General features: G+C 49.5%; 2 protein-coding genes across 2 annotated transcripts; one reads left to right on the top strand and one right to left on the bottom strand.

Moving 5' to 3' along the window:
* Positions 1-176: 176 nt before the first annotated feature.
* CSDC2 (cold shock domain containing C2) lies at positions 177-9,338 on the bottom strand. Its single transcript, XM_040062414.2, has 4 exons — positions 9,118-9,338; positions 2,740-3,005; positions 2,378-2,500; positions 177-2,120 (listed from the first exon to the last, which is right to left on the bottom strand). The coding sequence occupies exons 2-4, from the start codon at positions 2,913-2,915 to the stop codon at positions 1,958-1,960; spliced, it is 462 nt and encodes a 153-aa protein (XP_039918348.1). The 5' UTR covers positions 2,916-3,005; positions 9,118-9,338; the 3' UTR covers positions 177-1,957.
* Positions 9,339-15,673: 6,335 nt separating this feature from the next.
* Positions 15,674-21,851, top strand: POLR3H (RNA polymerase III subunit H). The gene is made up of 6 exons (XM_040061576.2): positions 15,674-15,951; positions 17,146-17,242; positions 18,436-18,522; positions 19,626-19,689; positions 20,305-20,512; positions 20,995-21,851. Exons 1-6 carry the CDS (start codon positions 15,841-15,843, stop codon positions 21,046-21,048), a joined length of 621 nt encoding a protein of 206 aa, XP_039917510.1. The 5' UTR covers positions 15,674-15,840; the 3' UTR covers positions 21,049-21,851.
* Positions 21,852-21,902: the final 51 nt, after the last annotated feature.

Below are 21,902 nucleotides of genomic sequence, written 5' to 3'. Positions count from 1 at the left end.
CTCCCCTCAGGGTGGGCAGCGGCCTCCTGTCCCAGGCCCACAGTGTAAAGCATCTCCAGCCCCCTCGGGGACATAGTGAGGGTGGGTGAATCCATTCTGATGTCTGGATAAATTCCTGGGTGTTCCAGGTCCTTTATCTGAGAGTCACTGTGACACATGCACACAGGACAAAGAGCCAGGATGGGCAGGGCCCATGGGAAAGTCACTTTTAATGGTTTATTGCCAATGTTACAAAGGTTGGTACATGGTCAGACAGTTGGGAACCACACCAGAGTTGTAAAAACACCAACAAGTCTACGGTTTTAGTTTACTTTAAAAAAAAAAAAAAAAAAAAATCAACAGTTTGCCTTGGCCAAGCTGACTGCACGTCCTGAGGGTGCCTGGAGTCTGAGCCACAGTTGCCACAGCCCCTGGAAGAGCCAGGCTTCAGGTTGGCAGTGAGCGGGGCTGGAGGGTCCTGGGGCAATCCGCACACCAGCATGGGTGGTCCTCCTGAATCCACAGGGCCCAGCTGTCCTGCATGGCACCGACCTTCCTCTGCTCCTCTCCCCACTTAGCCCTGTCGGCAACAGTGGCATCAAAAGTGGTGGGAAATACCCCACCCCATCCATGCTGAGCAGGAGCAGTGCCAGCAGCTCCTGCTGGCATGGTGCTCTGGGAGCTCCCTATCATCTCCCGCCCTGCTTGGCGGGGATCTGCTGGCACCCCACTGTCCCAAACAGTGCTTTGAATTCCTTAAGATGCTGGTAATTCCTGGAGTGTCAGCACTGTTTCCCTGGGGTGAGCTCAGGACCAGCCCAGTGTGTGTTGTCCCTGTCCCAGTGCTCTCTGCCCCATTGCTCCCTGGGGTTGTGGGAGCCCACCTGGCCACGGCTTGGCAGAAAAGACCAAAAACAAAGTTTGTGCTTTGTATACAAGACCCTGCCTACACTGAGGGGTGAGTGAGGAGGTGGCTGTGCTCGCCCCATGGCCAAGGCTGCTCTGACCCCTCAGACCCTCACCATCCCAGCAAGCTACAGACACACACACACACACACACACACACACACACACACACACACACACACATACACACACACACAGACGTGGGAAGGGGTTCCCAGGGGGCTGGAGGGCAAGAGAAGGAGGAGAAAGTGTCTGTCTCCCCAAAACCATGTCAGCACTGAGCCAAGAAAAGTGTGTTACTTCCCAGCAGCAGTGGGGAGCACAGAGGTGCCAAGTGCCCCCTGCCCCATGTCCAGATGCAGTTCCCCAGGCACAGCACTGAGCACTCTGACCCTGGGTGCCCTGCCAACAGCTGTCTGCCTCTCAACTAAATTTTTGCTTTCTGTAAACCAGTTACCTTCCTGTGGCATGGCTGACCTGAGATCTTGTGATGGAGGGATGTGGCTCAGGTGTGCTCTGTGAGCTGCCAGCAATGGGGATAGGTCTCAGCCACCGAGACTCCGCACAGTGATATGTCACTCCACACCACCCTGTTTTGTCCCTGCACCAGGGCATGTCCTACTGCTGCTGTCCCACTGTGGACTGAATGGGGTGTCCATCTTGCCAGAGTGTAGTTCATGAGGATCAGTCAAGCCACTCAGCCTCTCCCCACCCCCTCCTGCTCTCAACACCTGCTTCAGCCCAGTAGAAATGGAGGGCTGTGGCATAGGACTGGTTCCTCTGTTCCCCATGGCCTCAGGTTCCTCAGGCAAGGAATGGAACATGGGGCTCAGTGCTGCCCTTGGAGCTGGGGGACACGGAGGGCTCTGCTTCCCCTGCCCCCCTCAACAGACACTTACAAACAAACACAGAGAAAGGAAACTGTAACCTTATAAAAGACACTGAATGCAAACACCTGCATGTTTGGGAGCAGCCCCGGCCCCGCCACCACCTCAGCTCCCCCCACACCCCTTGCGAGTGGCTGGGCAGGCTTGCTCCATGGGGCTGAGTGGCTGGCGGCCCCCATGGACGCCTAGGAGCCGATGATCTGGCCAGACCATGTCTCATGCTTCGTGTGGGGTGCCAGGTTGGTGAGGACCACCTCCACTGCCTGGAACTTCTGGTTCTTGGGAGGGATGGGGCAGACCTTGTATGTCACCTCGTCCCCCTCCACTGGGACGTACTCTCCCTCGATGCTGCAGGAGAGGAAAGGAGAGGTGGTGGTGGTGGTGATGCCGCAGCCAAGAGATGGACCCCTGCCCCAGACCACCCAGAATGAAGGAAGGCACCTGACCCACCAGTTGTGCCTTGGAAAAGAAAGGTGATGGAGGGTACAGGACAAGCAGAGACCCATGTCCACCCCATGGAGACATCCAGCCCACAAATCTCCAGCCCCGTGCTGCTGGCATGGCTCCCCTGGGGTCTTCCGGCACCACACAGCCCTGGGACTTACTCAGACACATGCACAAAAATGTCCTCAGTGCCATTCTCTGGGGTGATAAACCCGTGGCCCTGGGAGCGAGAGAACTGCTTGCAGACACCCTTGAAGATGGGGCCAGCAGAGGCACGTGCTGTCCTACAGGAAGAAAAGGAAGATTTTTTTCACTGGTGGCACTTGCCCAGGAGGCAGCACAGGGAGAGATTTTTGCTCTGAACACAGTGGTTCTGGGCCGAGTGCATGGCACCCACCCAGAGCACTCTGGGCAGGTGATGCTGGGCACCGCGTTGGCAAAGTGCACCGGGTGTAAAGGGTTCTGCAGCTGCTGCAGGTGACCACGGCTCAACTGGACAGTCCCAAACTCGCCAGGTACTTACGCTGAATAGGTCCTGGTCCTCTTGGTGGGGAGGGGGCTGGGCAGGTCCCGTAGCAGGAGGTTGCCCCGCTCCCAAATGCGGCTGCCTTCCCGCTGGAAGGGGAAAGTGGGCCACACCGGCGACTTGGGGGAGTGCAGGGGTGGCACTGCCGGCGGGGCACTGGGGTCCGATGACATGGCAGGGTCGGTGGGCTCCTCCGTTTTGGTATCAGGTGGGTGGGCAGCAGGAGAAAGGATGCCCAGGCGTGTAGGCCTACTGCTGGTGACCTGGGGAGCAAAAAGGGCTGGGGGTTACAGGACCTTCTGTGAGGCTTTTGCCATAATAGCTGTCAGGAGTTGTCCCTCAGCTCCCAGCCATTTGTGGGAGCAGGGAGCATGCTGCCTGCCTTCAGCATTGGACCCCAATCTCCAGCACTGGGAATTGCCCCAGGAAGCCTGTCCCAGCTTGGAGTCACCTGGGATGTTCTAGAAAATCAGTCCCAAGGAAAGAACCTGGTTTGTTCAACCTTTCAATTGCCAGGATAATCCCATATATTTGAGATGAAGTCACTAAAAAACACACCCTGGGAAAACAAGCAGTGGAGCATGGGCTGCTCCACTGGCAGGGACCATTTTGGGAAGGATGTCCATGCAGTGTCAGCATGCCTGGGCCTCCAGTCCCAGGCTCTGAGAACTTCCCCCATCCTGAGATTTCTGATAAAAAAGCAAAGAAAAAAGGCTGACACAACAGGTCAGTACATCAAGGTCAGGGCTCTGAGGTCTTCTCAGCACAGGAGGTTGCTTCAGCTCCATAGGATCTAGGAAACAACCCCAGCCCCAGCCAGCAGTTGCTGCCCATCCAGGCACATTCCTATCAGAAGAAGGAACACCAGGAGAACGTGGTGAGGCTGCCAGCAGCCCTCAGGCACCTCAGTCAAGTCACTACACAAGCCCAACCTCCTGCTGCTGCCATCATCAGACTCCAGTTTCTGAAGGCATCATGCCATTTGCAAGGAGTTAAAGCCTTAAGGGGCAGAAACCCTGCCGATGGGAGCAATCACAATTGTGGGCACTCTTGTCCTTGCTGAAGCACCCCAGCATGAAATCGGAGGGGTTGTACATTTTTAAGCCTCCCAAATGCTCTGATGTGTGATCAGCACTGCAGCCATTTGCTCAGGAGGCCTTGCTCTGTTGATTTTTATTCCAATCGGTCGCTCCATCTGATGCTGGTGCCTCTGTCCCAGGGTGCCCCACGCCAGGGGTTGCTTGAGGGCACCTCTCTTTGGACTCCCTGGACTCCAACACACTGGGTGGGGGCTCACCCATTTCCAAGGCTCCTCAGGTTGAGGAGTTTCCATCACCTGGAGCTGAGGAGCCCAATATCCCATGGAGTTACCATCCCCTTCCCCAGCACCCCATCAGCCCTTTTCCACCCCACTGGGGCATACAGCCTCTTTTGGGACAATACCTGCACACATCAGAAAACACAGAGATTATTTAATTTCTTTTCTGACTCACTGTGGCCTTTTGAGACACAAAGGCCCCGGGGGGATGTGCAAAAGGGGGTCACCTCCACTCTGAAATTAGCAGGCACCAAGGACATGGGAAAAGATTTCTAGAGCAGCTGAACTTTCAAGGAGGGACCAGGCAATTCCTATTCCCTTCACCCACCTCCACTTTCTTCCTCTGCCGGGGGCTGTGCCTGCCACTGAGCCCCCATGGCTGCCAGTCCAGCTTGGATTCTGCCACGGGATGCTGCCCATATGGGCCTCAGCCAGATTCTTAATAGCTACCCCTCAGCCCTGCAGAGCTTCACCCCTGGGCCCAGGAAGTAAAGGCCACACTAGAATCCTACTCCAAGGCAGAAGCCACCACGTTCCTCCTGCCCTCTGAGGCAACTTCCAATTGTGGCTGCAAACCCCTCCAAACAGTCTCTCCCTTTCCTGGCTCCCCACCTATCCCCATACCAAACCCTTCCTGTGTTTCAGTGGCTCTTCTCCTTCACGCAGCAACGGGAGCATGCACATCTGCCTTTGCTCCACATCCCACCCCACACAGGGGCTGCTCAGCTCCTGGCCTGACAGGCTCAGCATTTCCTGCCTCTAGGCCCAGGTTCAGCATCTATTTCCCCCAAACCCAGCTCAGCATCTCTTTCTCCCATTCCCAGGCTTACCATCTCCTTCCTCCATGCCTATGGAGCTCAGAGAGGCTCAAGGAGCACCCAAGCGAGACACCCCAAAGCCAGACCAGACACCAAAATGCTTCACAGCTCACATCTGTGCCCCCAACTGACTGCCCTGCCTGTGCTGGTGAGCAGCCTGGCCACTTTAGGACTGTTATGTTATGTGATCCCCATGCATTGCTGCAGGGTTTGTCACCTTCCCAGGAGGTGTCAGAATTGGAGAAGTAGGATGATTTGGGAGGAAATGGCCCTCAGTTCTTTGCCACAACACTATGTAAATGACCTCACCATGGTGGACCTCCTCTGTGAGGGACAATGGAGGGTTATTTAACCTGAATGAGGATGCTTGGGGCAAACTATTAGTATGCTGAGGGAGTTGGTTGGCATCCACAAGGGGCTGGAAAAATGGACGTTTTCCAGAGGAGAAATTAAAATAAGAGGCAAGGGGGTGTGCAGGAGGGGGAGCTTGCAGGGGCAGAAAGGCTGATGAAGTGGCAACCAAGAGTGGGTTTGCCCCACGTTTACCTGTGGGACCAGCTCAGCTTAAGGTGCCTTGGAAGCCTCCCTGTTACAGGGGATGAGTGATGGTGAAGAACATGCTGGGCACTGCTGAGGAGGCAGATGGTCTGCTCCTGAGAGCAGAGGGCAGCAGCAGAGGGTCCTCTCCTGGGCTGCTGTTTGCCCCCAGGAGCTGAGCTTGCTCTTTGTGGGAGAACAAACTAGGTGCAATCCCCCACAGGCACTCTGAGGGCCCACAGGGATGCTGAGGGGGAGCCCTGGTGTAGGGTAGCAGCTCACTGGGATAAACACAAGGACAGTGCACAGCAAGGCTGTGGGATCCCCATCCTCGGCAGATGCACTGCCTGGATATGTCATGGAGCTGCCTGCTCTATCTCCTGCTTGTAAGGGCTGGAGTAGAGATCCCTGTCCTGGTGCCACGCTGAGGCTGTCTCATTCAGCCAGCAGCACTCTGCCCCTCTTCAGCACCTGGATCAAGCATCCCAGATCTATTGGTTAGCCTTGATGCCCAGCAGCTGAATTCCTGGATTTGGTGGTGCTGGTGAAGCTGAGGCTCAATAGGAGCTTTGGCACATGGGGAACGCCAGGACTGCATCCTACCTCCCACTGCAAACAAATTTAAATCCCTGCTGCAAACAAAGGGACCGAGGAAATTAAACTCAGGGTAAAAGCAGGCTGAGAGAAGAGTGGGGACACAAGCGTATCTTCACCAGTGTCTCCTCCCCTCCCAGCCCAGGAGATCAGGGAAAACCTCTACTGTCCTCCTTCCCTCCCTGCTCTCCACCTCACCATTCTCACCCCAACCATTTCTCCACAATGCAGCCCCAGCAGGTGACAAGGAGGGAGTACCTCGGCACAAGAGGCATTTTCACTCTCTCCTCAATCTCCTGTGATCACAGTAACTTCTTCCGGGGATGAGAGCATTTCTCCCCACCTCAGCTCTCTCCCGGCTTGGCTGACACCACACCATGATTACTATGTCCACCGCACATACGTATACAGTGCAGGACAAAATCCGGGTCACTTGAGCAAGAAAGCAGAGAGATTGCAGCAGCCCAGCTCTGCCACAGGGCATGGGAAGCCTTTCCAGCCTAACCACCCTCCACCTCCACGGCTGGATCTCCACCTCGCTATTCCCTGTCTCCTCTTGGTCACTTTGCTCTGAGGGTCTCCCAGGGTGACAGTCCTCCGAGCTAAGGAGTACAGAGGCTGCAAGCCAAGGGCTCCCTGGAAGGATGGTCTTCATAAAAAACACCCCCTACCCCGTCCACCATTCCTCCTCCCCCAAAAAACTTCTCAAAGCCAAACCCCAGAGCCCTCTGGTGACAGGGTCTTCTTTGTCAGCAGAAGCCAGCTTTGCTTTTATATTTTTTGGAGGGCAGGCTTCTGAGCAAGCAGAGCTGACAGACAGGAGCCCTTGCAGGAGGAGGCAGGAAACCCAGGCCAATTAAGGCAGACAGGCAGTAGACATATCAGCTTTTATCTCGAGATCCAAGTATCCCATTCATCAGCAGCGACTGAAAGGTCTGCGGTTTATCAAATAAAATCACTGTCTCCCTCCTCTTCTTTAAAGCCAAACACATTGACTTGGGTGCTGGCTATGACCTTGTTTAACTAAACAGCTTTTCAAGGCCCTCTGGAAGGGGGAAAAGAACCTTTTGAAGAGGCAGCAGCCTCCGTCTGCCATCCCCCGTTTATTAGTGGCGGCAGAAAAAAAAACCACCTCACACTCCCTCGCCCGGGCGGGGGAATACATATTTAATTAGCTTAATCGCCCTCGCTGAGTCGGCCCTCCCGTGCGGCGTTTCTTTGTGCTCCTTCCCAGGCACCGGAACCCCCGGATGCCCAGGATGTATTGGAGGATGGGTGGCCGCTCTGCTGGCGGCCGTCACGCTCCGGGTCTGGACGTGACCCTTCGGCCGGCCAGAACGCCGCCTTTATGGGCAGTTAATTTCCTTTCACGTCGCCGCTTCTTTTTGTAAATCCCCAGCTCGGATGCTGCCTGCCACCACACTCGGCTCTCCCGAGGGCCACTGCTCCCCCCGCCCCAGCCAAGGAGCTGGAGGTTATTTTCTCTACGCTGCCTTTTGCAGCAATCTCCTGCACGGGCTCTTTCATGCCACTCTCCATCACGTTTTCTCCATCCCTCGCAACTGCCAGTGGCCCCAGTTCCGGAGTCTGCTTTACTACCCGTCTAAATCCGCCGCAGTAGAAAAAAAGGTCTCTGTATCTCAAAAAGACACCCCACCTCCATAGCCAGCTGCCAGCACCCATCTCCTCACTCCATGGTGCACAGAAAGCAATGCTCTGGCCTGCTGCCATTCTCAGGGACACTAATGCCCCCCCAGACCTAGCTTGTCTAAACACAGGCTGAAACAGAGAAGAGCTACACCCTTCCAGATGCATAAGCAGGTCCCCAGAGATAAATGCAAAACCAAAAATCCCATTTTTTTACTGCTGGGCGTATTCACCTTCCAAGGGACCCAACAACACCACAGTGGCCAGCAGAAATCCCAGGGGGTCTGCCATGAAGGGCAGGAACCAGCTGGGGAACCACGACGGCTTTGGGCAGGGGTTACCGCAAGCAGGGCCACTGCAACGCTGGCTGGGCTATGCTTCTCCATCCTTCCTTCCTTCCTCGAAGAAGGCTCACAGCCTTGGTGTCTGGCAGAATTTTATAAATGCTGTCTCTGTCTGATGCTAATGAAAGCCTCTCAGCTGCCCCTCTCCTGTTTTTGGTTACCAGATCATGTTAAGAGCTAAATACCAAGCAAACTAATTTTCTCACCTACCCTGCCTATTGCAACCCCTTCGATGAGACAAATTACTATAGGAAAAATAAAACTAGGCGGTTTTTGGGCAATGCACACCGACGCTATCCCCTCGCCAGCTAAGCCAATCACACTCCCAACTCCAGAGATCTTTGCTGAGAGTCTCACCTACGATACAGACTGCTTAGCGCTAAAATATGAATGTTCATCCTTATGGATTGATTATAAAAAGCTCCCTTAGTCAGTGCTAGGCTGCCCAGTTCTCAGGGAGGCCATGAAGGAGAGCAAGCAGGCTGACAGATGCGAAGAAGAAGCAAAGGAGAAACCATCATGGAGGCTTGATTTACCGTTTAAGCCTGTATGCATAATCATAATTTCCAAATACCAAGTTTGTGGGATTTGTTTGCTTTCTTGTGGTGGTTTTTGTAATTTTTTAATATGCATAGTATCTGTTCAAAGACCTGGCACAAACATCTTCGTCTGTGTCCTTCCTTCTCCTTTGTGGATCTATCTTGCCATTGGCAGGAATAGTGCCACCCGTCCAAAGAAATCCCAATTCCAGCCCCCATCACTATCAGCCTAATTTAATAAATCAGGTTTTTCACAGATTGCCTCCCGCTCACCCGGCAATCAGAGAGCCGGATCCCAGCTGAGCTCAGTCCGCCGTGGCAAAACCCTGGATTATTTGCCCCCAAGCCAAAGCAGAAGTGCAGCATTGCCACCGCCACCCCAGGGAAGTTATTGTTCCTGAGGCTGGTGGGGAATAACCAAACCGGAGGAGGGAAGTCACGCTTCATCCTCGCACCTCTCCATCCTCAAAAGGAAAAAGCAGGTTTCAATTCAAAGAAAAAAGGTGGTCCGTGAAGTTTAATCTCCAGCTACAATAGCCCGGGCGCGCTGTATGGCCATTGTGCCTCTCCTTACTCACCTCCTTAGAAGCGACGGGCTCCCTGCAGCGGCGCTCTGCAGAGCATCGGGGCTCGGAGGGGCCGGACGCTCCTCCGTTACCTTGCAAGGAGCAGCGGTCTCGCCTGCAGCCTGGCTCCGGGGGGCTTTCTCGGCTGGCTGCCTGCCGGCTGATGGATCTGCGGTATCTGATGTGTGAATGATGCGCGCCTCGAACACACACGCATCCGCACGCCTTCCCCTGACGTCAGGGCCGGGCAGGGGGAGCGAGCGGGTGGGAGGGATCAGCCTGGTCATTTCTGAGCTCGCTGGGCTCAAAGGGGGAAGTCTCTATGGGGGGCCGGAGGTGATGAGGGTCGGCCCCGGGGTGCTGCATCGATGTGCAAAGTGAAGCACATCGGTGGCACAGCCGGACGCAGTGGGGCAGTCCCACAGGCTGTAGGGACAGCGGGATGGGGTGTGCACTGTACGCAGGGATGCAGACAGGGGGTCCCTCACAATGGGTGACGCCTCTCCCCTGTCACTCCAAGTCTCACTGGCGCCCTGCAGCTGCTCTTCCCACCTGCCCAAGCACCCCTAGGTACCACAGTCACCCCCGGTGCAGTAGGAGAGAACAGGAGGCACGTGCCGCAAACCTATCCTACTGCCCCACTCCCTCTAGGCTCACAGCCAGCCATTACAAACCCAGGTGCTTTCTAAGGGTGTCATTTCTATTAGCGCACCAGTGCCAAAAGATCTTTCCTTTCTGTTTGTCCCTCTGCTTGTGTGACTGTGCTCAGAGGAGCCATCCCCGCGGGCACAGGCCATGCCATAACTTGGCCTGAGACTTTCTCTAGTTGGGTTGTAGGGCAGTGAGACAAGGGCGGAATCGTTTGCTGATTCCATTGGGGATTAGGGCAAGGAGTAATGGGGTTCAAATTTCAAAGAGCAAGATTGATGTTAGACGTTAGGAAAACACTTTCAAACAGAACAGACAGTTAATTACTCAAGTAGATTTCCTGGCCAAGCGCCAGCATCTCCATCACTGGAGGCTGGTAAGAATAGGCTGGGTAGGTATAACTCGAGGGGGATTTGGGCAATATCAGCCTCATTTTGGAATAGAAAGGTAGTCGACAAATCAGCACTTCACCAAGCAAGTGCCTGTGATCCTGGAATAAAATTTACAACAACCTGAACAACCGTGGCGTGGTGTCAGTGCTGCAGGGCGCTGTTATGGGCATCTCATGACATGGGGTGGTTGCGGGTTGCTTTTGTTTCCTTAAACTCTTTCTTTGATACACTCTAAGTAGCTGAACATGGGGATGCCAACTAGACCTGTTCCACAAATGACCCTCAGGTCTTTAGGGTGGCGCTCAAGTTGTGTGGGAACCATGAGGCATGGCACAGAGTCAGGAAAAAGAGTCACAACTGCTCCATCTGGCTGTATCCATCCATCCGTCCATCCATCCATCCATCCATCCATCCATCCATCCATCCATCATGTACTGGGTGTTGATATGGGGCTGTCCCAAGGGCTTTGACAGGGGGATGAGATCACAAAGCACTTGTCTCTCTCCTGTCAATGAATTATAATGCAGAAAAAAGCTCCATAGGCAGAAGAGAACAGCTTATGGCAAGGCCACCAAGAAGCACTGAAATTCCAAGTGCAAGTGGGCTCTGCCTTTGCCCATCATGCTCTGTTTGTGGCTTTTTAAGTAGTTTTCCATGACAGAACAGGAGCCCCATTCACACTCTACAGACCCCACAAGTCTTATCTCTCCAGTCTACTTTTCAGAACTTTGCAAAAGAAGGGTAGGAGGCCCCAGTCAGCTCTCAGTCTTCACTCTGAGTTTCTCCAGAGATGGCTTCTCCTTTCTTGGGGCACAACTTTGGCTCCCCCACATAAAGGCTTCTGATGGAAAAGGCACGGGGAACCTGAAGTACATTTGGCAGGAAGGAAACTCTGGGAATGTGCTGCAGCGGAGAAGGCAGAGTGTCTAAAGCAGACAAAAATGATAAAAGGAGAAGAGGGGAAGCTTTGATCAAACAGAGAATGGGAGTGGGGGTGCCAGAGATGCCTGCAGAGATGGAAGCAAAGGCAAGAGCGTGGAGGACTTTTTATGTGAGAAGACACATAATTCCTTTGGAGTCAATCAAAGGAGGGCCAGAACTGTCAAGATGAAAATTACCACTCACCCCCCTAGCATCCCTGAGCCAGTTTTCTCCAAGAGCTATGGGCATGTGAGGACAGATGAGATCTTAAACCAAGTAATTTGAGGGCTCCTTTAATTTTCCTCAAAGGTTCCAATCCTTCAGGTAATTTCAAATATTATTTTCCAGTTTTCCTGTACAATCAAGAGAATGAGAAATGTCTGGTATTTTCTCTGAGGGACAGAAAAACTCTTCTGCAACCCCTAGATACCAGCAGCTGAAGCTTAAAAAAAAACCAAAAACAAACAAACAAACAAAACAAAACCCACAAAAACCAACCAAACAAACTAACTAAAAACACCAAAAACCCAACCAAAACAACCCAGAACCATGCTCTGAAATACTGGAAAAGTCCCAATACTGCTGAGAGAGACACTAGAGAATTTATGGCTAAGTGTAAAAAGGTATGTACAGGCAGTGTGGATTTCTGGATATTCACCATGTCAGTACTGCTGGGAGAAAAGGAGACAACTCAGCAAAACAAAGCTGATCACATAATCTCCAACACCAAGACACTTTAGCAGCAGCAATAAATATAGTGTAACTCTGAGCACTACCATTAGCTGAGGCAATGCCCATATTTTACAGAGCATAATTTGGCTTATGTTTATATTTTTAAATTGAAGACAGCACTTAAGAAATATGGAATTCCTCCAGGGAGAAAACCTAGGTGGGAACAGAGCAACATGTGTCATGTGTAGACAGACCAGTCATACACCATTTGGGATTGGGGAGGGGCTACCTGAAGAAAATGAGACTGGAAATTATTTCCCACAGCTTGACATGTTATTGGTGGAAGCTGAGACACTGACAGCCGGACTCAACTCTGGGATGACTGCAGCCTGGTACCAGAGGCAGTGAAGCTCATCCAATACTGCCATCACTAGCTTTCTCGACATATATTTCAATTCAATTTCCCCAGTGTGAAATCAAAATACCTGCAAGTTTCACCAAAATACACAGCTGCACAGAGAAGAGGAATCTTATTGTCCTTACTGAAGAGTGGCCCAGATCATTCAATCCTTGCTGGCAATCACAGAGCTGATACAGGAGAGAGAGATTCTGCACACCTTGCTTGGTATCCACACTTTATAGCACACAAAAGACTTCATTCACAGGACCCAAGACAGTATGAAGTGAGGCCTTTCAGACCTGCTGCTTACACAGCTGTTTTTGGGGGCCAGTGGGTAAGACTGAAGGAAGATGTGTCTGCTTTGTGTTGGGCACCCAAAAGCCCGTGACAGGGCACGGTTATAGGAAGCATGGAAAATGTTAGCTCAAGAATGGGCTAGAAATGGAAGCATGATATGACTGTCCAAATCCACTTCTTTCCATCTCCCATGTTCTCCCAGGTATTTCAGTCCTGAGTGCATGCACCTACTTAACCCTACAGTTCTTATATACAAGCATCCAGAGCGACCACCTTGCCAAAATCAACAGTGCTTAAGTTCTCTGTCTCTTTCCTTGCATGATAGCAAAACTACTTCTTCACCTGCCATCAAGACAGGGTTGAGAACAATTGTATTTGATAATGTAACCTAAAAATGTGTATTCTATTTCATCTGTTGAAAGCTGGTTTTTGGGAGATGTTTTGTGCTTCTCTTGCCCCTCCAGGGGGGAGGGAGGAGAATGCCTTCTGATAATGGCCCAGCCATTAAAACCAGGTGGGGCAGTGTTTCTTATCTCTTTCACCACCCCTCCATCCTCCAGGGGGACATCTTCTGATAATGGGCCATTAGGGCCCACCAATGACATGGGACATTCCATCATCCCATTGTGAGATGCTCCACACAGTGGGGGAGGAGCCAACTGTTCCCAGCTAGATAAAAACTGGGACTGAAGGACACAAGGGATCCTGTTTTTCCACTGGATTCCCAGAGGAAGACTGGACCCATCTCGCCACCACTGGATTTTCTACAGGACCATCTCTACTCCACAGAACCACATCTGTTACTCCAGGAAGACTCATTTGGACTGCTTCCAACACCCTGACCAACAGGGTGCCAGGTTGTATCCCTGACTCTGTCAGGGTTTGTCCAGGTTTTTTGTTTGCTACCTTGCTTGTTTTTTTTTTTTTTTACTATTATATTTGTATTGGGTTTTTTAAATATTCCTGGTAAAGAACTGTTACTCCTATTCCCGTATCTTTGCCTGAAATCCCCTAATTGCAAAATTACAATAATTTGGAGCGAAGGGGTTTTACATTCTCCAGTCCAAGGGAGGCTCTAGCTTTCCTTGGCAGACATTTGTCTTTCAAAACCAAGACAGAATTTCACTCTTCTGAAAAAATAGTTACAGACACCTGCAAAAGCTGCACTAGATAAAAGTCAAACCTTGCATTGCCAGACCTGCATGAGACCAGGACAAAACAGCAAGGGATGCGGCATGTGTGCCAGCAAAACTGAGCTGTGCCGAGATTAGCACAGCCATGACTGGAGCGCAGGAGAAAGGAGCCTTTGTAAGGCTCCGTGAAGTAGGACAAGAAGAACGCTGGGGATTTGGGTTGAGGTGTTGTGATAGAGTGGCGTCTGCTGCGCTGGCAGCAGAGCTCCTTGCTGAGACAGTAGATGCTGCTCCAAGAAAAATGCTGCTCTTCCCAGGTGACAGGGGAAATCTTGTTCCTGGGCCTCCCATTTAAAACAAAAATGCCAAACATGGGCAGACCAGCCATGTTTATTTAAGAAAAACAACAACCCCACAGCTCAATAGACCCTGATGAAACAGAGTAATTGAGAAGAGATCAACATCTCCTTGTCCAAGACAGGTATCTTCTTAATGAGGCTTAACCAGGGTATTTCCAGCCTTGTTTTCCCGTCCCTTCCCCAGACAGCTCAACATTGAATGATTTCTTACATAAACTGCTTGTTACTGTCCCACCTCGCACTGTTGGGGAGCATGGGGGATGACACACTTAGCCTTCACATGAAAGCCATGATGCTGACAGTGCAGTTTTCACTGTCAGCCAGGGATGCTTCGTTTTCCTGGCAGATCTTTTTTTAAACACACTTCAGACAACCTCCTTTCATTTTCCCTGACAAACCTCAGACGTTAGCACACCCCTTTGTTTTCTGACATCCCTCATGCTGCTTCTCCCTCATACTGATTCCTTCACTGCAAAATGTACCAAGGCCTCAAAAATTATATGATGGGGGTTGGTTTTTCTTAGGCAATTAAAACTCACAAATTATTCCAGCTCTGTATGGTGCCAGTTTGTCCCTGAAAAGAACCTTGACCTAAGCATTGGGCAGAGGCAGCTGTGAGGAAATTCCAGGCACAAAGAGGATTATAAATCCACTTGGGTTTGCTGAAGACATGGGCAAACAGCAGAAGAAATGGCTATCAGAGAGATAGAGATTTTCATCTTTAGGCTCCAGAGTGCAAGAGAGACATGGAGCTCCTGCAGCAGATCCAGCAGAGGGCAAGAAGGATAATTGTGGGACTGGAGCTCCTCTCTTAGGCGGAAAGGCTAGGGAGCTGGTCCTCTTCAGGCTTGAGAAGACTGAGAGGGGACCTCATCAATGTGTATCAGTACATGAAGGGTGTCAAGAGGTTGGAGCCAGGCTCTTCTCAGTGGTGCCAAGCAATAGGACAACAGGCAGTGGAGAAGAAACTGATGCACAGAAGTTCCACCTGAACGTGAAAAGAATCTCTTTACTGTGCAGGTGACCAGCCACTGGAACAGATTGCTCAGAGAGGGTGTGGAGTCTCCTCCACTGGAGAGGGAATGCAAGAACCCTCGAGATGCAATTCCTGTGCTGTGTGCTCTGGGATGAGCATAATACCAAAATGGCTGGAAAATAAACTTTCTAACACAATCTGAAGCATTAGAAAACAGGCATATTGTATCTACATAGGACACATAGAAGACCTTCTCTGAAAATTTATATTCTCTGCTATCAGCCTTGCTTGATTAGGGAGGTTGAGCCAGATGCCCCACTGTGGTCCCTTCCTATCAGACCTGTTCCGTGCTTCTGTGATCTTTGCTGCCCTATCTGGATTGAAGGTTACGAAAATGATAAATTAAATCAGAATAACCGCAGTTGAGAATTATTCCAGCTGTGGCACGGGAGAAAGGGCCCGAGGACCCACCTGCCGGGGGCGGAGGTGTAGGGGAAGGAGGAAACTACAGAGCATCCCTATAACGGAGGCCCCGTTCACGTTTATATCGGCCAAAACCAGCGCCCCGCTGCCAGCGGGCTCCAAGCCCGGCCCGGCTCCGCCCCGCCCGAGGAGGGACAAAATGGCGGCAGCGGGCGCCCCGCCCCGCCCCGCGTCCGCCAGGGCGCGCGAGCCGCCAGCCGAACGCGATTGGCTGCGGCGGCGCCGGAAGTGGCGCGAGGCTGGGGCGGGCGGCGCGGCTGCGCGTGCGGCAGGTGGGTGAGGGGCCGCTCCCGCCGTCCCTGCCGCTCCCGCCGTCCCTGCCGCTCCCGGCCCCTTTTCCCTCGGGACGTCGCCCGAGCCGGCTCCGCGCCACGCGTTGGGCTGCCTTCCCAGGTCCGGTCCTCGTAGCGCTCCCATTCCCGAGGCTGTCGGCGTCTCCTCGCCCCCCGCCACCATGTTTGTCCTGGTGGAGATGATTGACACTGTAAGAATTCCTCCCTGGCAATTTGAAAGGAATCTGAACGAATCCATTGCTGAAGAGCTAAACAAGAAATTGGCCAATAAGGTAAAGCGTGGGTGACGTATAGGTTGCTGCAGGCATCACAACATCCCCGAGCGTTTGTTCCTTTCATTTGTGCCTACTGAGGTGCGTGGGTGAGGTGTCAGAGTGGTTTAAATGTGAACGGCATCCTCTGCGACTGTAAGCAAAGAGACAGCCACGTATCATCTCAGAGGGGACGTTTTTTTAATTGCTGGTGTTGTAATAGGAAGATACTGAGACACCAGATGGGGCGGAGAAGCGTGGAAGAGAAGTGAGAGCAGCTGCTGGTTTGTGTTAAAAGGAGCAATCCAAAATGTGGCCTAAAAAAACAAATGCAAACTAATCCATGCAGTGAGGAATTTAAAGAAAAAATACTATATAAACACGTGTAGAACAGTAATACTGGAAGGGAAGTGAAGCTATTAATAGCTGATTTGGTCAGTGGTCAGTAATTGAAATACATGGTGGCAGTAAGAAGTTGATCTTTGGTGCAGGATATGAGAACTGTTTTCTGAAGGATCTGGAGGTCGGTTTCCCTGTGCAGCCCCTGTGATTCGTGTATGGCTTTCAACACGAAGCAGATGCAAAACTCAAAATGCATTCAGTAAATGTGAAGGGAGCTCAAAAGAGTAACCTGAAGGGATCGAGGGTTGTGAATAGCAGATTATACAGGCAGGTCATGAAAAGCAAAAGTCCTCCTGCATCCACTGATGATTGGTAGATGCCTCAAATTTTGTAGGCAGTGAAGCTGTCTCAGAAGTAGCAGAGAAACCAAGAATTTGCCTAGTGTCTCCCCAAAGGTAATATAATATAAAACAAAGGCGAGTCTAGAGGTTTTTGAGAGTGTAACTTTAGTAAAAAGCATGTTTAGCATTTGGACAAGCTGTTGGGGCTGGTGAATAAGGGGGAGCTGTTTTCTGTCTTGGCAGCTCAAGTTCTCTCACCACTGACAATTTCCCCAAGGGTTTCTCTTTGTAGCAGTGTTCTTTCCAGTGCCAGTGAAAATGTGCTCCCACAACACTTAGATTGGGGTTCCCCTACACTGCTGGTGGTGTTGAAAGCAGTGTTCCAAAACAGCCTCCATCCCATCTTGACACCCCTCTGTTGCTGTTTTTTGAAAAGGTCTGTGTAATATATGAATTCTATAGTTTACTTGATTTTACCTGGAGGGTTGCTTGTTTTGCTGCTCTTAATTTTTTTTTTTTTTTTTTAAATCAGGTCGTATACAATGTTGGGCTCTGCATCTGTCTATATGATATCACAAAGCTGGAAGATTCATACATATTTCCTGGGGATGGTGCATCACATACCAAAGGTAAATGCTTTTCCTCAGTTATATTGTGTTGCAGAGGGTTAATTAATGATCTGGGAATGTAAGATGAGTTCAGTTGTTAGGGAAAGTAACAACCTTAAGTTCACAGACTTAATGCTGTTCCTGTTAGGAGGGCAAGAGGAACATGGTGAAAGTCTCTTATTTTCTTTGCAGTTCTAGGAGCAAACACAGCTATAAAACGCCAGTCCTTCTTGCCTTCTCCAGCAGCCCATCTCTGTTCTACAGTTAGAGCTATAGGTGTGGGGTAAGGAAAGGGTTAATTTAGTTGAAAATTTTTTAAAGTCTGCACATAGAAAATAAGTTGTAATAATTGGTCTGCATTTCTCTGAATTTTTTTGTTTGTTTGTTTGTTTTTGTTTTTTTAAGCTTATTTTCCCTAGATAGGTTGTTTACTCCTAGCTTTACTCCTTGAACTGAAAGAAGTTCAGGAGCAAGGAGTTCAGCTTTTCTCTCTGAGCTCAGGAAAAAAGTCTGCTTTCAGAATTTGGGTAGTACTTTGATAAATCCCACTGTGTCTGGTAATAACTCTTTCTTTAATGCACTGCCTAGTTTTATGTAAAAGAGGAGCACTGGAGGTACAGCTAAAATGATGTTAAATTTCTCAGAAACATCGTTTGGCTGAGGTTGTCTTAATGTAGCATTCTTGTAATAATAAATGCCATGTGCTTAATTAGAAAGATTTTATCTACCTTGGAGGAAAAATCCAATTGTGTTAGAGAACCTTGTTTAATCTGATAATACTCCATTTAAAATATTTCATTTAATGAAAATAAAGCATTGCAGACAAAGATAAAAGGCAGAAATATTATGAGAAAGTATAATTTTAACTGATACTCTTGACCGTGAAGCATTTTGCTTCCATCATAACTTAATCAGAGGCCATGCTCCATGTTTATCATCTTACACTTTCTTTCTGTGAACTTCTTGCAAAACTGAGGAGCTGGCAACAAGACACTGCTGGTCAGCTGCTGCCAGAATTTGTACAAACCAGTTAGGAATCAGAACTCTTATTCCAGTTTTTCTATCTAATCAGTGCCTGTAAACAAGCTGTAAAAGAAGCTTGGTATTTTAGAGGGCATATAGGATGTGGGATTTTGTTTTAATGGCTGCCATTCTGTGGAAGGACTATAGTTTACTAACATGGACATAACATTAACGATCTGTTTTCTTTTAAGTGCATTTCCGCTATGTGGTCTTCCATCCCTTCCTGGATGAGATTCTGGTTGGACAGATTAAAAGCTGCAGTCAGGATGGCGTCCATGGTAAACCACAACTTCTGGGAGGGAGCTGCACAATTCTTGGGTCTGTTGAGACACTGATTCTGGCTGGAATAATGCTCTTGATGGGCTGGTTAATGGCTGTTACTGGCCTCTAGGGCTGCTCTGATCTGAGGGTGCTTGGTAGTTTGAGCGTGGCAGCTTCCCCTGACCTTGATGGTTTTGTCTGCACTTCATTTTCCTTTTGCCCAAGAATAATAGGCAAGCCCGTCTGGAGTGTAGATTGGATTCCTTTCCTTGCTTCAGTTAACAGAATTTGTTTGTTTCAGAGTGGAACTATTGGCTTATGTTGGTCTGATGTATTTTTCCTATAGTGGTGTGCAAATTTGTCTTCATTTCCTGTACCTGAAAACATGTCAGGGAAATGTCTTTGTGAGCACAAAGTGCTGCCAGAATCATGGAATATATAATTGATGAGTTGCTTTCCTTTCCTCTAGGAGCCTTCCATGCAAGGGAACTCTGCTGCTCAGTTGTTAAATTAGGACAATAAGGTTACCTTGGCTGCTTTTGTTACGGAATTTGGGCATGGTCCATTCCCTGATAAAATTCAACATCATGAAATCTCAAGGGGGGATGTAGGGGCTGTTCTAACTTTATAGGTCTTTATTTAACCTACTATATCTGTGATTTCTATGCCTTTTTTTTTTTCTTTCTTTCTTTCTTTCTTTTCTTTCTTTTCTTTCTTTTCTTTCTTTTCTTTCTTTTCTTTCTTTTCTTTCTTTTCTTTCTTTTCTTTCTTTTCTTTCTTTTCTTTCTTTTCTTTCTTTTCTTTCTTTCTTTCTTTCCCATAGACCTGTATAGCATCTGACTCATTTCTTGGAATGCTTTCATTTCCATTCTTGCTCCAAACCTTTTCCTTTCCCAGCGGGCATGAAGACAGTGCCCTCTGTTACTCTATGTACTTTCAGCTGGGTGGTTGCTTTGCTGCCAACTGAAATTGAGCATTGTGGCTCAAAGAATAATTCCTGCATCATCTCAATGTCTTTCCTGAGAGAGGAAGGAGAATGAGCCTAGAAATGCATTTTAGGAATCGCTGTGGAACATAATTTGCAAATGTTTCGGTCTTAAACAAATTCTTTTCTCTGCAGTTTCTATTGGATTCTTTGATGATATTGTCATCCCACCAGAATCCCTGCAGCAGCCAGCTAAATTGTATCCTTTGATCACCTTTGATAACTTTACTACTTCATTTCAAAAGATTGTGCAGTGCTGGCCCAACAGGCATTCACCACTGCAACAATGAAGGTGCTCAGTGGCAGAAGCCAAGCCCTTCTGTCGCACAAGCCCACAGGCTGTTATCATAGCTAGCCAGGCCCTCAGGCTCATTAGGTTTTGCAGGATCATTGTGCCCACTGATAGAGATGAATGACAGTGTCTCCTCCAGTTGTAATCCCTGCCTCCAGTCTTGGCTGCTGCTGAAGATAAGAGTGCAGGTTTTACCGCATCATGTAGTGTCTACATACATGTGCATCCGATGTAGTTCAGTGTGGTAGGCAAGGTTGTCTTCTCTCTGAGGAGTTTTGCTTGTCTGGGGGTCTTTCCTGTTGCGTGGGTTTTTCTGGGGGGGATGCCTAGACCAGCAGCATACAGCTTGATGCAGGAAAATCAGAAAGATGGGGGTCCTGGACTGCACAGATGATGACCTGGGACAGCACATGGCAGTTTGGGGAATAACTATGGAAAGGCTTTGAGTTGAGTCTGTTCTCAGAACTGTAAGAAAGTGATCTGTCAAACAGAAAACTGTTTCCTTCCTTAATCCTTGGCCAGTGATGAAGCAGAGCAGGTGTGGGTGTGGGAATATGAGACAGAAGAAGGGGCCCATGACCTTTACATGGACATTGGGGAAGAGATCCGCTTCCGAGTGGTGGATGAGACGTTTGTCGATACGTCACCAACCGGTCCAGGCTCTGCAGAGGCTTCCACTTCAAATGCCACAGAGGAAGTCCAGAAGAAAGAGGCACCCTACACTCTTGTGGTAACTATGTGCATTAATTCTTAGGGCCTTGTGGGTGTTGTAGTTTATTCAGTGTCTAAAATAGCACCCCTTTTCCCAAAGAACTGATTGCTTTAAGCTGACCATGAAGCAGAGTCACAAAATGAAAATAATGGAAAAGGGGAGAAATGAGGTTGTTCTTGTGGTTGGTCTGGTTTCTGATTATTTTCACTGGAACACTTAGTGGTTGTTGGTGTTTCCCCCTGGGAGGCTGATTTAAAGCAAACTGCAAGTGCATGAAGAGTACAGAGCTGGGAGGAACACATTAAGGTTTATGTGGCAGCTGAACAGTCATTCCTTGCAGTGTTTGGCATAAAACCAGAGTACAATGCATGAGAATGGTGGGTCTGAACCAGTGGCAGCTGTGTTCCCTAACTTAGATGGGAGAGATGTATTTTTATGCATTTTCCTCTATTCTCTATGCAGTTTACAATTGCATGCTCTTGTCTTCTTTCTGTGAACAGGGATCAATCAGCGAGCCAGGCCTGGGCCTCCTGTCATGGTGGACAAACAGTTAGCTGTCATGAGAGCCTGCTCCACAGAAAGTCTTTCCGGTGGATGTTTGGGGAAAAATGGGACCCTCATGGTGCTCACTGCTCTTCTGAAGCTGAACAAGGAATTAGACCTTCCATTCTGTTTTCCTTTCAGCTTCCAAGCTGCCAGAGAGAAACAATTGCTTTCAAGAGACAGCTTCACTGATGTGCAGAAGTGAATTTACAGGCACAAAAAGCCTTGAGCACAGCAGCTACAAACTGAGCTAGAACTTAAGTCTCCTGCCCTGGAGGGAAAATTGTGATCTTTGCTTGCCTGAATTAAGGAAGGAGTTGACTTCAGTGAGTAAAGGCAGAAGAGAATACCTATTGAGCAGTACCACTCCTTAGGCTGGGAGCTTGATTTCAGACTAGAAATCTGCCCTTCTTTTGACAGGAAATGAAGAGACAGGAAAAGGCTAGAGTTAGAGGTGTGGTACTTGACTGGAAGATGCTTCTGCTGGGAGAGTAGGGGAGGTGGTGGTGATATTCTGATAGGAATGGGAACTTCACCCATGGATGAAGTCAGCCACGAGGAACAGGGAAGACTTTTATCCAAAAGTACCTCAGACTTGGAGAAGATGTGGAAAACTACAGGTTACTTATTTTACTGAACGAAATTACTTTTTTTGGTGGGCTGCATTTATGCAGAATGAGCTAAACTTTGCAGGAGTTTGACTGAACATATGAAATTATGCACTGAAATGGACCAAGGCTGCTTTGAGCAAGCTAAATCCTTGTTTGTGGGGGGTGTTAATACTTTAAGTGGAATAAATAGTAAAAACCACACAGCCTGCCTTCCTGTACAGTTTGTGGAGAAACTATTAGCTTCCTGCCTGGGA

This window comes from Hirundo rustica, chromosome 4 (genome assembly GCF_015227805.2).
Source record: "Hirundo rustica isolate bHirRus1 chromosome 4, bHirRus1.pri.v3, whole genome shotgun sequence".
NCBI classification, from domain to species: Eukaryota; Metazoa; Chordata; class Aves; order Passeriformes; family Hirundinidae; genus Hirundo; species Hirundo rustica.
Note: the sequence above shows the minus strand (reverse complement) of the source record. Positions and strands in the feature narration are given on the sequence as shown.

What these genes read in the sequence shown, in the direction of transcription:
- CSDC2 (XM_040062414.2), bottom strand. Translation starts at nt 2,915, where the DNA reads ATGTCATCGGACCCCAGTGCCCCGCCGGCAGTGCCACCCCTGCACTCC. An exon ending in AGGACCAGGACCTATTCAGC is followed by an intron (nt 2,501 to 2,739) that starts GTAAGTACCTGG and finishes TTCTTCCTGTAG; the next exon opens with GACAGCACGTGCCTCTGCTG. An exon ending in ATTTTTGTGCATGTGTCTGA is followed by an intron (nt 2,121 to 2,377) that starts GTAAGTCCCAGG and finishes CCTCTCCTGCAG; the next exon opens with CATCGAGGGAGAGTACGTCC.
- POLR3H (XM_040061576.2), top strand. Translation starts at nt 15,841, where the DNA reads ATGTTTGTCCTGGTGGAGATGATTGACACTGTAAGAATTCCTCCCTGG. An exon ending in ACAAGAAATTGGCCAATAAG is followed by an intron (nt 15,952 to 17,145) that starts GTAAAGCGTGGG and finishes TTTTTAAATCAG; the next exon opens with GTCGTATACAATGTTGGGCT. An exon ending in TGGTGCATCACATACCAAAG is followed by an intron (nt 17,243 to 18,435) that starts GTAAATGCTTTT and finishes TTTTCTTTTAAG; the next exon opens with TGCATTTCCGCTATGTGGTC.